General features: G+C 39.8%; 1 protein-coding gene across 1 annotated transcript in view; it reads left to right on the top strand.

Moving 5' to 3' along the window:
- Positions 1–14,648, top strand: part of ADGRG6 (adhesion G protein-coupled receptor G6) — a 161,994-nt gene that overhangs the window by 129,799 nt on the left and 17,547 nt on the right. Inside the window, exons 16-21 of the mRNA XM_056125999.1 lie at positions 1,283–1,328; positions 3,123–3,229; positions 7,988–8,115; positions 9,120–9,388; positions 10,816–10,912; positions 13,487–13,770. Coding sequence (XP_055981974.1) covers positions 1,283–1,328; positions 3,123–3,229; positions 7,988–8,115; positions 9,120–9,388; positions 10,816–10,912; positions 13,487–13,770 — 931 coding nt within the window. The remainder of the gene's footprint in view (positions 1–1,282; positions 1,329–3,122; positions 3,230–7,987; positions 8,116–9,119; positions 9,389–10,815; positions 10,913–13,486; positions 13,771–14,648) is intronic.

Raw genomic sequence — 14,648 nt, 5'->3', positions numbered from 1 at the left:
TTTGGTCCATACCTAGAGGTAGTCAGAGCTTACTCCTGGTTCTGTGCTGAAAGATCAGTCCTGATGGGTTTGAGGGCCGTATGGGGTGATGGGATTGCATCTGGGTTGGCTATGCACAAAGTGAGAACCCTACCCACAGTACTATCTTTCTGATCCCACAGGGATTTTTATTGTGATAAAATGTATATAACATGACATTTACTTTCATAACCATTTGAAGCATACAATTCTGTGGCATTGTTAGTAAGCACCACCATATCTATCACCAGGACTGTCTCGTGTTCATTGTTTATGTCCCCAATAAACACTTGCCTATTTCTCCTCCAGCCCCTAACCACAACAATTAAGCTCTGTTCCATGCATTTACTCCAGAACCTACTGTAAGTGGAATCACATAGAATTTGCCATTTGGTAACAGCCCTTACTTCATGATATTTCTAACCTTCACCCTTATTATAGTTTGTGTCAGAATTTCCTTCCTCTTTAAGTTTGGATAGTATTCAATTCATATGCAGACTGCCAACAAAAATAAAATCCACAGACCAATTTTGTTTATCCATTTATTCACTGATGGACACAGGCACCTTGATTGCTTCCACCTTTTTGATTATTGTGAATAATGCAGCTGTGGACATCGATAGACCTTATTTGTTTGCTATGGAGGTGTATTTCTAAACATAGAATTTTGAGATGAATTTATAAGGAACTTGGTTCTTTACAAAGAATGATATTTATGCTGAAATATCTCTAGTGATCCACAGATAAGTGGTTAGCAGGATTTCTTATGAAGCTATAGTTGATTTCCACATGAATTCTAGTGAAAGGAGATTGTTCTAAAGTGCCTGCCATTCCTAGGTCATATTGGTATGGCTAAAACCGATAAAGTTATTTTTCCTTCTTTTTTCAAGGAGTGCTCTCCAGCAGTGCTTAGGTCACGTAGGGTCATTCCCAGATATATTCAGTTCACTCTGTGGGCCTGATAGTTCCATGCTGCGGCTCAGTGATGAAGTACTGCTCAGGTGTCGGAGACCACTAGGACCACAGGTGGGGCTGAGCAAGAAGCTACCTAGAGTCAGTGAGGCTGTGGACCAAGAGGATCACATCTCCGGGTCCATGAAATGCCAGGTGTCAAAACTTGGAGCCCCCTTGAGCTCTCTCCCCGATAATAATGATTCACTTCTTTGTGAAACCCTTAGCTTTTGTTCTCTTCGTGAATGCTAATCACTTGATGTTTCGTTTATTTTAAACACAATTTCACATGTTTATTCTTATGTTAATGTAGCCAGTGCCTCATTCCATCTGTGCCTTCTGGGATCTGAACAAAAACGGTAAGATTTAAAATATTGGCTGTTTTAATAACAACTGCATTTGAAGCATTGTTAAACACCCTGATTTCCTTTCATCTCGCCCCAAACCAGAATGACTCACAATGTAAGTGTGATGCTAAGGGAGCTGCCAAATTTCCTTTAAAAGTCTTCAAAAGTGACTTCTACTTTCTTTTCATTTGTAACAAGAAGCAACGTGACAATTTGAAAGTTTTAATCCACCTCTGATTTAAGTTACTTATTAAAATATAATTTGCATGTTATTGCAACTTTTAGATGAATGTGCATATACACTTGAGTTTTCCACACTTGTGAATTTATCTGATATACTCAAGACAGGCATTTAAAAGGCTGCTTCTTGACCCCCAATTGCTAGGGGAAAGCTAGAGGTTTCTAAACGCAGAAATAGTTGAAAAGGTGGTACGGCAAGTGCTTGAGTAAAAGCGTTTCACTGCAAAGTCCATGAGAGAGAATAGTTTAGCCAATATGGAACCTCCTTTGATTACGTTTCAAGGGGCCACTTCCAAGAACCCCTGGACAGCTTTATGAGTTGCCTCCCCATGACATTTGATGAGCAAGAGCATTGTCAAAGCACTGTCCTCCCATTGTTCATCAATTTGCTCCAGCGGGCCCAGTAACATCTCCATTTTGAAACTTGTTGTTACTGTGTTTGGCATATCGAATACGTCATGGGGAGCTTGCCAGGCTTTAACGTGCGGGCGAGATACTCTTGGTAGCTTAACAGGCTCTCCGAGAGGGGTGGGGGAATCGAACCCGGCTCAGCCAGGCTGGCTGCACACAAAGCAAACGCCCTACCTCTGTGCTATGAGGAGGGCAAAACTAAGAGACTCAGTGTTGGTTTGGAGAGCACTTGGTAGGGAAGGACATGCAGGTGACCTACCACCTCTGCTCTTCATGGCTCACCTTCCCTGGGGGTCCCAGAGGGACAGGAGTCGCCCTGACACATCAGTGCCAGCGTAGATTACTCAGTAGCAATGTAGTTGGAAGGTATCCTATAGCCCTAGCTTGATGGTCCTCTGATAGCTGGAGATTTTGTTGTTGTTTGGCTTCTAGTTGCACTGTTTTTATGAAGATTCTGATTTATTAGACACAGTTAAAAATGATACTGCTTTGTAGTCTTAAACTAGTCTGTGAAATTATAAATTTCTCTTATCTTATATCTCATCATAATAAATTGTCACCCAGTACAACCTCTATGCCCCTAATAGCATGTTCCAAGGTCAGTAAAACTATCTTTACATCTTCATAAAAACAAAGATTGACCTAAAGTGAGGAAGAAGGACACTCTCCAGACACTCCATTGTAGCACTGTAGCACTGTCCTCCCATTGTTCATCGATTTGCTCGAGTGGGCCCAGTAACGTCTCCATTGTGAGACTTGTTGTTACTGTGTTTGGCATATTGAATACATCATGGGTAGGCTTTGCCGTGCAGGCGAGATACTCTCAGTAGCTTGCCGAGCTCTCCAAGAGGAGGGACACTTCATTAATACTTAATATATTAGAAAAAAGACACTTCTTCTATGGACACTGGCTTTAAAATATATTGGAATAAACTTGAACCGAACATTCTCCAGCACCCCGGAGGCATCTCAGTAGAAGGCGGCTGAAGACTCCTGTCGGGCTCAGATTGAACAGCTTTCCAAGTAGTATCTCTATGACAAATAAACTGTAAGGCAGAAGAGACAGGCATATTTCTATAAAGATGATGCTATCCATTGTAAAAAAAGCATGGACCTGCTATTCTATTCACCCTCTTTATTGACTTACTCCCACAGAAGGTTCTGGATTTTGGAATACTTCTGGATGTGTTGCACAGAGAGACTTGGAAGCACCTGAAACCATTTGCTTGTGTAACCACCTCACACACTTTGGAGTTCTGATGGTATGCAAGGAATTTCTTCCACTCATTTTAAAACTAATTACTTGTTTGCTGGTCTTTATATTTCATATGTAGGTTATAGTTTAGGTAACATGGCGCAATTTTATCAATACTTATTGTTTTATTGATATAACATGTCCTTTATGTCACTTCTAGTGCAATCTACATCATCTCCCCCTTAACCCTTCTTTTAAATCTGAGTTTTATAGTATAAGGCAAAGGATATGTCACTAATCGATACTGTCTCTCCCCTTGTTTTATTTCTTTGCATATAACAGATGAATGAATCACCCAGTCTTTGCTCTTCTTGCTCCGATTTATTGAAATGAAATAATTTTGGAAGGCAAATACTTATTTTTGTGTTAGCCTTTTTCAGTTGTATATTTAGGGAAATATTTTCCAAAAGTTCTCATTTATACCCTGAATCTTAGTTATTAAGAATCTAAGAGATTCTGGGGCTGGAGAGATAGCACAGCGGGTAGGGCATTTGCCTTGCACGCGGCCGACCAGGTTTGACTCCCAGCATCCCATATGGTCCCCTGAGCACCGCCAGGAGTAACTCCTGATTGCAGAGCCAGGAGTAACCCCTGTTCATTGCCAGGTGTGACCCAAAAAGCAAAAAACAAAAAAACAAAAAACAAAAAGAATCTAAGAGATTCTGTGCTTGGAGCCTGAGCAGTAACAGCAGGTAGGATGCTTGCCTTGCACATGGCCGACCCGGGTTTGATCCCCAGCATCCCATATGACCACCGGAGCCCCACCAAGCAGAGTGATTCCAGAGTGCAGAGCCAGAAGTTACCCCTGCACACACCGAGTGTCGTCCCAAAACCAGAAAAAGAAAAAGAAGATCTGCTGAGATCAGATCTTCCAGTATGCAAAATTAATCACTGGAAAGACTCTTAACCAAAAAAATCTGTTATTAAATAATCCCAGAAATCAGAAAACCATCAAGAGGCCCTAAAATTCTAGAGAAACAGAGTGAGGGAACCAGGGAAAGAAGAAGGAAGAGGCAGGAAACTTAAAGAATGGAATGTAAGTTTTGCCAGGGAACTGGGAAAAGTTTCCTCCAAAGTTGACTTCCTATGGTTACCACTCAGCATCTGGAATGTTACTCTGTGTCGAGTGCTGTACTAGGGATCCTTTCATGTCATCAAACTACTACAGCAAATCCTTCTCCTGGAGAAAGGATTGTGGGAGAAGAGCAGTAGTAAAGTTAGGCATCTCTGGGCCTGAGAAAAGATGGGAGTAATGTTTCTCTCACTCTTAGGCCTTCCAGACTTCTTCTACTCCTTCTTTCTCCTGGTCCTGTTATTATCTTGTCCTATTATTATCTTTTTAACAAACCTACCAGTTTTAGACTGTTAATTAGATTGCATCTACATGTTTTTCATCGCTCATGCTTTTAAGCATTACACGACGTGAAGTGACTTGTTAGAATTCACCCACAGACCTAGAACTTTACCCTCTGTCTGACATGCTTGTGTTTCTGGTGTCCCAAGCACCCCCAGTTTGTGAGTCATTGCTTTTGCACAGTTTCCGTAAAAGAATCAAACCCTATTTGCGTTTTAATTGGAGGTGCCTGTGAATTATGATGAAGTCACGAAGGTTTCCAGACTCAAATCAGAGACATCAGGATATGCCTGTTCCCTCCTCTAAATCTTGCACTTACTTCCTGTAGGATAGGGAGAAAGCAATGAGGACCTGGAGGTTGTGGTGTTTAACTTGTGAACCTCCGTAAAGTAAAGTAAAGTAAAGTAAAGTAAAGTAAAGTAAAGTAAAGTAAAGTAAAGTAAAGTAAATGCCCTCCCGTTGATCATCTATTTGCTTGAGCGGGCCCAGTAACGTCTCCATTGGAGACTTTGTTGTTACTGTGTCTGGCATATCGAATACGTCACGGGGAGCTTGCCAGGCTCTGCCGTGCAGGTGAGATATTCTCGGTAGCTTGCCAGGCTCTCCAAGAGGGGCGGAGGAATCGAACTCGGGTCGGCCATGTTGGCTGCGTGCAAAGCAAATGCCCTACCGCTGTGCTATCGCTCCAGCCCTCCTCCGTGGTCTATGTAAATACCTTTTGTCATGTGGCAACCCAGTAAGTTGTCATTTTCCTGAAAGTTCAATGCATAAATGCTTGAGGGATAAAAATAAATTATTTATAGTTGGAAATCATCACTCTGGACAAGAAATGAGTGCTGAAATTAAATCAAGGGATATACATGATAACCTTTCAGTATCTGTACTGCAAACAAGAATGCCCAGAAGGTGTGTGTGTGTGTGTGTGTGTGAGAGAGAGAGAGAGAGAGACAGAGACAGAGACAGAGACAGAGACAGAGACAGACAGAGACCGAGACAGAGAGAGACAGAGAGAGATGGAGAGAGGAGAGAGAGATGGAGAGAGAGAGAGGAGAGAGGGAGAGAGAGAGAATAGAGAGAGGGGAGAGACAAAGAAGAGAGAGAGAGAGAGAATCAAGTCCTTACTATACAGGCAGGCTGGTTGTGGGTGGGGCTGGCTGGAGGGAAACTGGGGACACTGGTGGTGGGAAATGTACACTGATGAAAGGACAGGGAGTTGGAACATTGTAGGACTGAAACCCAATCATGAATAACTTTGTAATTGTGTACTTACCAGTGATTCAGTTTTTAAAAGTCTTTCGAAAGGGGAAGGGTCACAGAAAATCAGAAAATAACTTTAACTTTTTCAAAATAAGATTCCCCCACCCACAAGACAGTTATTTTGCATGATTGCTCATTCAAATACAGAAGCAGTAGTCTAAAATTTATTTAAATATTTAAGCAGTGTGTGTTTGGGCATGATTGTGTATTGAAATGTAATACTAGATAACTTGGTAGCCCAGATCAGTTCACTAGTGAGAATGATTTATGCACAACCAGAATTTGACTTCCCATAACTTTCAGTGATCAGTTTCTGCATGTTCTGTTTATATGTTACTATGAATTTGTAATTACATCCTACCTTTCCTGTTGCCTTCTGATTAAATGACTAGTTTGCATGTATGTGGAAATAAGTTTCATTACTCTCTTTCCACTTTCCACCTTGGCAAAATCTTAAACTGCTGGAAGAAAAATTTCCAGAATTTATCCTTTTTGACTCTGTGCCCATATCTTTCAGCTTTTCCAGACCACCAAGACTTTAAGAGTTTCTCTGGGCTTACACATTATTTATTCACTTACATGAGATAGATATTCTCAGTCTGCTTTGACCCCGTGATCCATCCCCAAATGAGAAATCAAGCAGTCATATTCCAGATTTTTCTCTTTATCTTCTGCCTGCAGATGTATGAAGAATTTAATACCCTCTGCTGCCTTGCCTTGTAGTAAAACTGGTTTTTATATTTTTTAAAACTGCATTTCTTTCTGCCTAGTTCACAGGAATACATATTTTGTGATTTTCGCTAAGAGGGTCTTTGGTCCTTTTGTGGTAGTGAGGAACAATAACTTTGTACATTTTAACTGTAAACATTAATATTATTGTAATAGTGCTACCTGTACTAAAAGAAAAAATAATTATGAAGAAATAAGAAGATAAAATAAAAAAAGTAGAACAGCAGGATTGTGTGTGAATGTATATCAATAAGTAGTGTCAATTTGTTTTATTTTTCATTTTATATAGTGGTTTTTATTGTGATTTACAAATTGACTATCTCATCATCATAGAAACCATTTATTTTTTTTTAAGACCCAGAAGCTTTTCACAAAGGACTGGGGAGTTCCTCAAGACCATTTCTCTTGTCTCATGAAGTCCTTGAGGGAACAGAACATTGGTTGACCTGACCAATCTCTGACCAGCAGCTCTGACTCCAATCCCAAGAGCCCCAGGGTCCCTTGGAAAAAGCCCCGCCCCATCCTAGATTTCCTGTGTTCTCTGAATTCAACCATTATGTGCATTTCTCCATGCTAAGAGATCCTGCTGCCTGCTACTGCACCAGCAGACCTGGAATAAGTCCCATTTCCTCTTTTTTTCATACATTATACACACAGTCATTACTTAGTAAAGGCCTTGGTGTGAGGAGCAGATTTTCATGACATTTTTCCATGTCAAACATGCCCTCCTCTGCCCAGTAACTGAAGACTAAAAAGTTTCAGTGAAATATTCCTTTTAGAGTGTTCTTTTGAAGATTGGACTCTCAAATATCTGTCTAATGGAGGTGACTTACTCCTCCCAACAGGGTCGAATAGTTGGCCTTAACTCAAGATGTATCTTAATTCTAGTTCCCATCTAGTAAAGCAAAGGATTCTCAAACAGAAGATCACCACACCGTACCCCATCCACACTGAGCTTTGAAATAGTTGGGGAGGCTCACCAAGCTCAGAGCTAGCATCCACAGCACCAGAATGTTCTCAAAGGTCTAGCCCATGCGCACCACAGTGAACTTCCATAGCTTCATTTGTATTTGTGCCCCAGGCTTGCAAATACAGGATTGGGCTTGATCTTTCATTATGCAGTCAGTTTCTTGTCACTTTTCTCAAATATGAAGGCATGCTCACTGATTTTTCCCTTCAGCTCAAACAAGCCTGCATAGACCTTGGGTACCAAGGCACAATGATAGAACAATGTGTAATCCCCTGAGTCTTGCTGAAGTTTGGGTTTATGAGTGATCCACAAGAGTCAAAATTGTAATACTGATTACCCTGTTTTTTAACCCCTAGACTGAGCTGTTCTCAGGGTAGCAATGAATTTTCTCCTAAAACAAAACACATTCTCATCAAATGAGAGATTCTCACAGCAGCTTCTCATGTTTTGCGTAGGATCTTCAAGGAACTGCCTCACAGATAGATGCAAGAAACACTAAAGTTCTCACCTTCATCACTTATATCGGGTGTGGAATATCTGCTATTTTTTCAGCAGCAACTCTACTGACATATGTTGCTTTTGAGTAAGTATTTTTCTATCTGCCAAACCCAGTGCTAACTGTTCCAAAATGTGAATAAGAAAATTGCCTCAGCTTTCAAAAACATTTTATATGCTTTGTGAATCATTCATGCAGGGTGGTTCAGTTTTCATGTTCAGGTTTCTGAATTTTCCAGCTATAAAGTTGTAATTTATAATTTCTGCATTTTTACTTATAAAATACACTTAATCTTGTTAAAGACTATTGGCTTCTAAGTAAATAAAATTTTTCAAAAGGCTTTTTAGATTGTAAATGCTAAGAGCAAATATTTACTTTATAAATCTTATAAAATTAGTCCTAAAATAAAACAAGTTAAAAGCATTTAGGAAATTTGCTTCTTTTAAAATTTTTTTTGAGTTTTGGGGCCACATCTGCCTGTGCTCAGGGCTTACTCCTGACTCTGTGCTCAGGGATCTCTTCTCACGGGGATCTGAGTATGCCCTGGTATTCAGTGGTGCCAAGGATCAAACCTAGGTCCATCGAGTTCTCTCCAGGCCTAGAATTCTTTTTTTAATAAAAACAAACTTCATAACACTAGAATCTTTCCTGGATTAGAAAAGAAACATTTTCTTGAAATCAGCTGAAAACAAGTAGAAATAATTTTGCAATAAAATTGCACTGCACTGTCCTCTCATTGTTCATCGATTTGCTCGAGCGGCCACCAGTAACATCTTCATTGTGAGACTTATTGTTACTGTTTTTGGCATATCGAATACATCACGAGGAGCTTGCCAGGCTCTGCTGTGCGGGCGGGATACTCTTGGTAGCTTGCCACTCCGGGGGGGGGGGAGCAATAAAATTGATATTTAAAAAATCTATATAAAATGTTTCCCAACTCCCACTCCTAATGGAGCCATGTCATAGAGATGGTATGACCTAACCAAATGCAGAGCTGGGAAAAACATGGGAATTTGCTGCCTGAGTACGAACGATTGACTTGCGACTACTAGTTCTAGAATATCTCTTTCTTGTTTGTTTCTGTCTTTCAGAAAATTGCGAAGGGACTATCCCTCCAAAATCCTGATGAACCTCTGTACAGCCTTGCTTTTCTTGAATCTCATCTTCCTCTTGGATGGCTGGATCACCTCATTTGAGGTGGTGGGCCTTTGCACCGCCGTCGCGGCCCTTCTCCACTTCTTCCTGCTCGCCACCTTCACCTGGATGGGGCTAGAAGCTATTCACATGTACATCGCTCTGGTTAAAGTATTTAACACTTACATTCGCAGATACATACTAAAGTTCTGCCTCATTGGCTGGGGTAAGCCTCCTAAAGTCTTTTGTTAATTTTTTTTTCTTTTTACTATCATGGAAATTGTCACATGTTCTTAAAACTAAGATTTACTTAGAAAGAGCCGCATGCCAAGAAGCACTTTCAAAAAACCTGTTAGGTCTGTGGGTGTGATATCTGCATCCAAGGAAGGATTTTTTCCAGAATGTTATTGTTAAAACCTGTTCAACAGTCTCCAGTTCAATTCAGGACTAAAAGGGGAAAATTCAGCCTCCTGAAACATGGTAGATAGTTTTCTCTGTGCAGAGCCAGCCCACCCAGGTTTGAAGAGGCAGCTGGCAGACAGCTACATTCTATTCCATCTCTGATACAAAGGCCAGCACAGATTCTTAGTTATGCTCATTCCCACGCCCAGGTACATGTCTTGGAAATACGAGAAACAGAATAGTTTGTATGTGTATGAACTAAAACAGTATTCCTTAGTCTTTTGCTCTCTTTGACCCCATCTTAACCTAGTTTCCTTCCAGTGGTATCTGTCTAACCAATGACTTCTCCAGTTTCATGTTTGTGATTGTCATATGAATGCCTCTTGGAATATCCTGGCCCCCAATCTAGAACATGGACAGAAATTTGATATTGGACTACTTAACGTGATTCCTTCATTGGACATGAATGGTTGTACTTCCCCATTTGAAATCTTACGATGGATGAATTTATGTTGGTTTAGACATTTTAGATATGCTCACAGATCTCTTTTTCAGATGGCATTATAACAAAATGAGACATTTCCAAGGTGTTGGGTTATCGTTAATAAAAGCAGTGTTCAGAGGCTGGAGATAGTACAGCAGGTAGGGTGCTTGCCATGCACACGGCTGATCTGGGTTCGATTCCCAGCATCCCATGTGGTGCCCTAAGCACCACCAGGAATAATTCTTGAGTGAACCATGAGTAACCCTTAAACAACAACAGGCTCAAAACAAACAAACTAACAAAAAGCAGTTTTCAGGGGATTTAGGGTGCTATGGAAATATATTTATTTGCTTTATAAAAAATACTTTTAAGAGGTTATACCCTAATTTTTTTTAACCTCAACTTTTACTATGGGGAGGGGTAGTTGGGAGCATAGTGGAATAGGGCAGAATAAGTTGTACTGACGTAACTGACAATCCTGAACTCTGACAATCTAACATGCATCCTTAATGAGACCACATTACTTGAAAACAAGAGGAATCTTTATATATTTGTTATTTCATGATAGGTCTTAGTTGTCAATCAGAGAGAGCTGTCGTGTATCAGAAAAGGGATTTTACTACTGTTTTCAAACAAGGCTTAAGAAATTTAATTTTGTGATATGGAATGTATGTGTGTGTGTTTTTTTCCTTGTCATTATCAGCCTTACAAAGCAGCTGCAGATGCTTCATAGATTGTTTATAGCAGGTTTTTTTTTTTTCTGTCAGGTTTGCCTGCTTTGGTCGTGTCAGTTGTTCTTGCCAGTAGAAATCAAAATGAAGTCTATGGAAGAAAAAGTTATGGAAAAGAGCAAAGCGATGAATTGTAAGTAATAAAAAATTTGCTGGAAATTTGTTTGTGAGAATAATACATCTTCTTTTTCCTAAAATTTCATTTCCATTTCCATGTCAGTAGTGATCCCCTTATTTCAGAAGATTGAAATAAACATTCTGGTCTTCACCAAGATCTCTGCTGTATCACCAGTGAAGACTCCTAAATACACTGAATTTTGGAGATGCTTCCCATATTAACACTTTTCTCTGGCATCTTGTGGGATTCGGAAGTCTGAGGTACTGTGTTTCGGCCTCAGAAGACCTGTTCTATTTGTAGCAATTCATTCTACTCCCACCTCTTAAACCCACACACATCCTCAACAGTTAAATAAAGGCATCAGTGAATGACTCAGTGTTGAACTGAGTGGAGAAATTGGGAGTTCTTGGATAAGCTTGAAAAATTGCCTTTTGGTCTGTGAGGTCAAAAATATAAAATGCTTATATTTTTCAGTTTGGGAAGTTCTCTCATATTTTACCTAGCACTAATTTATTTTAATAAATGATCATTGAATTGAATGAATTACTAGATAAATAAAGAGCCTGCTAGCAAGAGATCTCTGAAGTACATTCTGTGCACATTTTATGGAAAATGGACACTTGCCTATCTAGGCCGTACTCAGTCTGTGACCACTCCTTAATGGCATTTTCTTGTTCTTTATTTCTAAACTGGCATTCCAAAGACTGTAGAAAGCAATGGGAAATTGAATATGCTAGTCAGGAATTTCAGAATATTAAGGAAATTTCCATATAGAAATAAATACTGGCTTCTGGATCTAGCAGTATACTTTGGGGGGACCTTTATAATAATAGGTATTAAAAGTCGATGTCAGAGTGGAGAAGATAGCTAAAATAGAAAACATTAGACCAACTATCCCCAGGAGTGGCTGAGGGCTCTCACACCCTGCTGGGACAGCTCTTAGAAAAATAGAAATTAAATAACAGTAGAAGTCAGTGCATAGTTTTAACTACCAGGATTTAAAAAATATCTTTATTCACTGTTACAAAACTTTAAGGTACATTTAGTAAATTTCTGTGTTGTCAGTAGCTCTCATTTATTGAGCACTGAATGCAGGAAGTCAGATTACACAATTCAAATCTTTCAATTCATCCAGTTTTCAAGATGCCAAAGAACTTTCTTGATAGGAAATAAGTGCTGAGGCCTGGCAGAATATTAACTCTATTTACTCACTTTGCACATAGTATGGTTTTAAAATGACATTACATTTATGCATACAATTTGCATTATGTATAATTTACATAATGTATATCATTCTGAGTATCAAATATTCTCATTGTAAGAAGATGCTATAGTTTAATTCCACATTAAAATGCAGTTTCTGTATGAAAATATTACAATGCTGCAATCAAATCTTGCCACAACCAAACCAATTCAATCTATAGGAATTTTCTGCAGTAATAAAATTCAGTTCCATGTATCTTAGTACAAACAGACTCTTCTCTCATGACAAGAAACATGAAAGCATGTGGTAACTGGTGTTGATTTTATGCTGAAGATGTCAAGGCCAGCAACTCTACTCACACTTGGTCTTTCTCTAAGATGAATGCAGCAGATCCGGTATTCAATTTTATGTTTGAAATGGATAGTGGAGAAGCCCCTTGCCATTTGAGTCTATCACTATTAGTTTTTCCCCAAGTTCCCTAGTGAACTCTGGCCTCCAGCACAGTTGCCCACATGCCTACCTTTTAAATTCAAAGAATAATAAGAATAATAAAGAACTTAAATTCTCTGTATTTGTCTTGGTGCTGCATGTTAGAAAAAAAAAAGGACGAGGTACAAATTGGGGCTGAGCCAACTGAAAGTATCTTTATGCCGAACTAGAACTCAAAAAGCTTCCTCGATTTCTTGATTATTTATTCAATAACTACATGTGAGTAAATTGGCTATCCAGGAAAAAATGAAAAACACTGAAAACAGAAATGAAGAAACTGAGCCCCGAGAACACAGAGCATTTTTCCTTATTTTTTTCTTTATTAAGACACTGTAGTGATAGCACTGCGGGTAGGGCATTTGCCTTGCACGCAGCTGACCCGGGTTCGATTCCTCCATTCCTCTTGGAGAGCCCGGCAAGCTACCGAGAGTATCTCGCCTGCATGGCAGAGCCTGACAAGCTCCCTTTGGTGTATTCGATATGCCAAAAACAGTTACAACAAGTCTCACGATGGAGACGTTATTGGTGCCCACTCAAGCAAATCGATGGGCAGCAGGATGACAATGATACAGTGATATAGTGATTAAGACACCATGACTTACAAATGTATTAATCATTGGGTTTTAGGCACAATGTGTTTCAGCACCAGTTCCAACCTCTTTCCACCAGTGTCCAACCACCCCCATCTCCATATCTCACCCCTACCCAAGCTGCCTTCTTGATGAGCAAATTTTAAAATTTGGTTGTTAAGGTTTGGATTTTCTAAAGCATTTGACTATGTCCACCCATAAAATGTGCAGAAACCCAAACCAGACCAGAAGAAGTCTTAGGTAAATAGGAAAATTGTATTCAACTTCTACCCATTCCACCCCCGTCCTCTTTTCTTCTTCTTTAAGCTGTTGGATTCAGGACCCTGTTGTATTTTATGTGACCTGTGCTGGATATTTCGGAGTCATGTTTTTCCTCAACGTGGCCATGTTCATTGTGGTGATGGTGCAGATCTGCGGGAGGAACGGCAAGAGGAGCAACAGGACCCTGCGGGAAGAGGTTTTAAGGAACCTGCGCAGTGTGGTCAGCCTGACGTTTCTTTTGGGCATGACATGGGGCTTTGCTTTTTTTGCCTGGGGACCCTTAAATATCCCCTTTATATATCTTTTTGCCATCTTCAACTCATTACAAGGTAAGAGGAATGATTCCTGAGCAGTTTCCACCACTCTTTTTTTTAAATCTCATTTGCAAACAGCTTCATGTGGAACAGACATGGTTCCCAGGGCTGAGCATAATTTCTCGGAGAAAAGGTCTGGAATGGAAAGAGGAAGTAGAATGCCAGTTTGTGTTTTGGTGATGTATCTCAAACACCTAGAATTATACCTGGCAAATAGAAGGGTCTCAGTAAACATAGAGTTGAATGAGTGAATATGAGTCAGGGAGGAGCCCAACAGGAAGTTTAAAATAATACACCAGGCCACTTTTACTATCTTCACTGGAAATATTGATCAGTGCTTTTCATGTGCGTGTTTAGCAATTCTGGCCACAGGAATTTTTAGAATTTACAAAGAAAGAGCAATTCTTTGGCTCTTTGGATTTTAAAATAAATACTTACACTCTAGCTGAGAAGCGCTTCTCTTTTATGAGATGTAACCATCAGTTCAACAATTTAGCAAATATTTGTCAGTAACCTGCTTTGTGCAGCAATACAAGAGTTCTTTTATGGAGCTGTCTTGCTTCGGACTCCATAATACATGCCCTAGGGCATTCTATGATGAATGTAAATTTTAGATTTAAGTGAATATAATTTTTGTAAAACTCAGTGGCACTCTTTATCTTAGTTGGATGTCGGGTTGTGAAAAGAATATTTAGAATTTTGCTGAACTGGGCAATATTTCTGCTTATCTGGAGCTACTGGCAAGACACTTGTAGCACTTGTGGGTGTATGGGGGAAGCATGAACTAAATAACGCTGCACAGTTGAGCTAGGGAGTCTGGTAGAAAGCAGATGAGCTGCTCAGCAAATGAGCTTCCTGCAGGTATGTTCAAATACAAGAGATTATTTACTATA

Source organism: Sorex fumeus, unplaced genomic scaffold, assembly GCF_029834395.1.
Source record: "Sorex fumeus unplaced genomic scaffold, SorFum_2.1 ptg000061l, whole genome shotgun sequence".
Lineage (NCBI taxonomy): Eukaryota > Metazoa > Chordata > Mammalia > Eulipotyphla > Soricidae > Sorex > Sorex fumeus.
The sequence above is the reverse complement of the archived record's forward strand: the minus strand, read 5'-3'. Positions and strand labels throughout refer to the sequence as shown.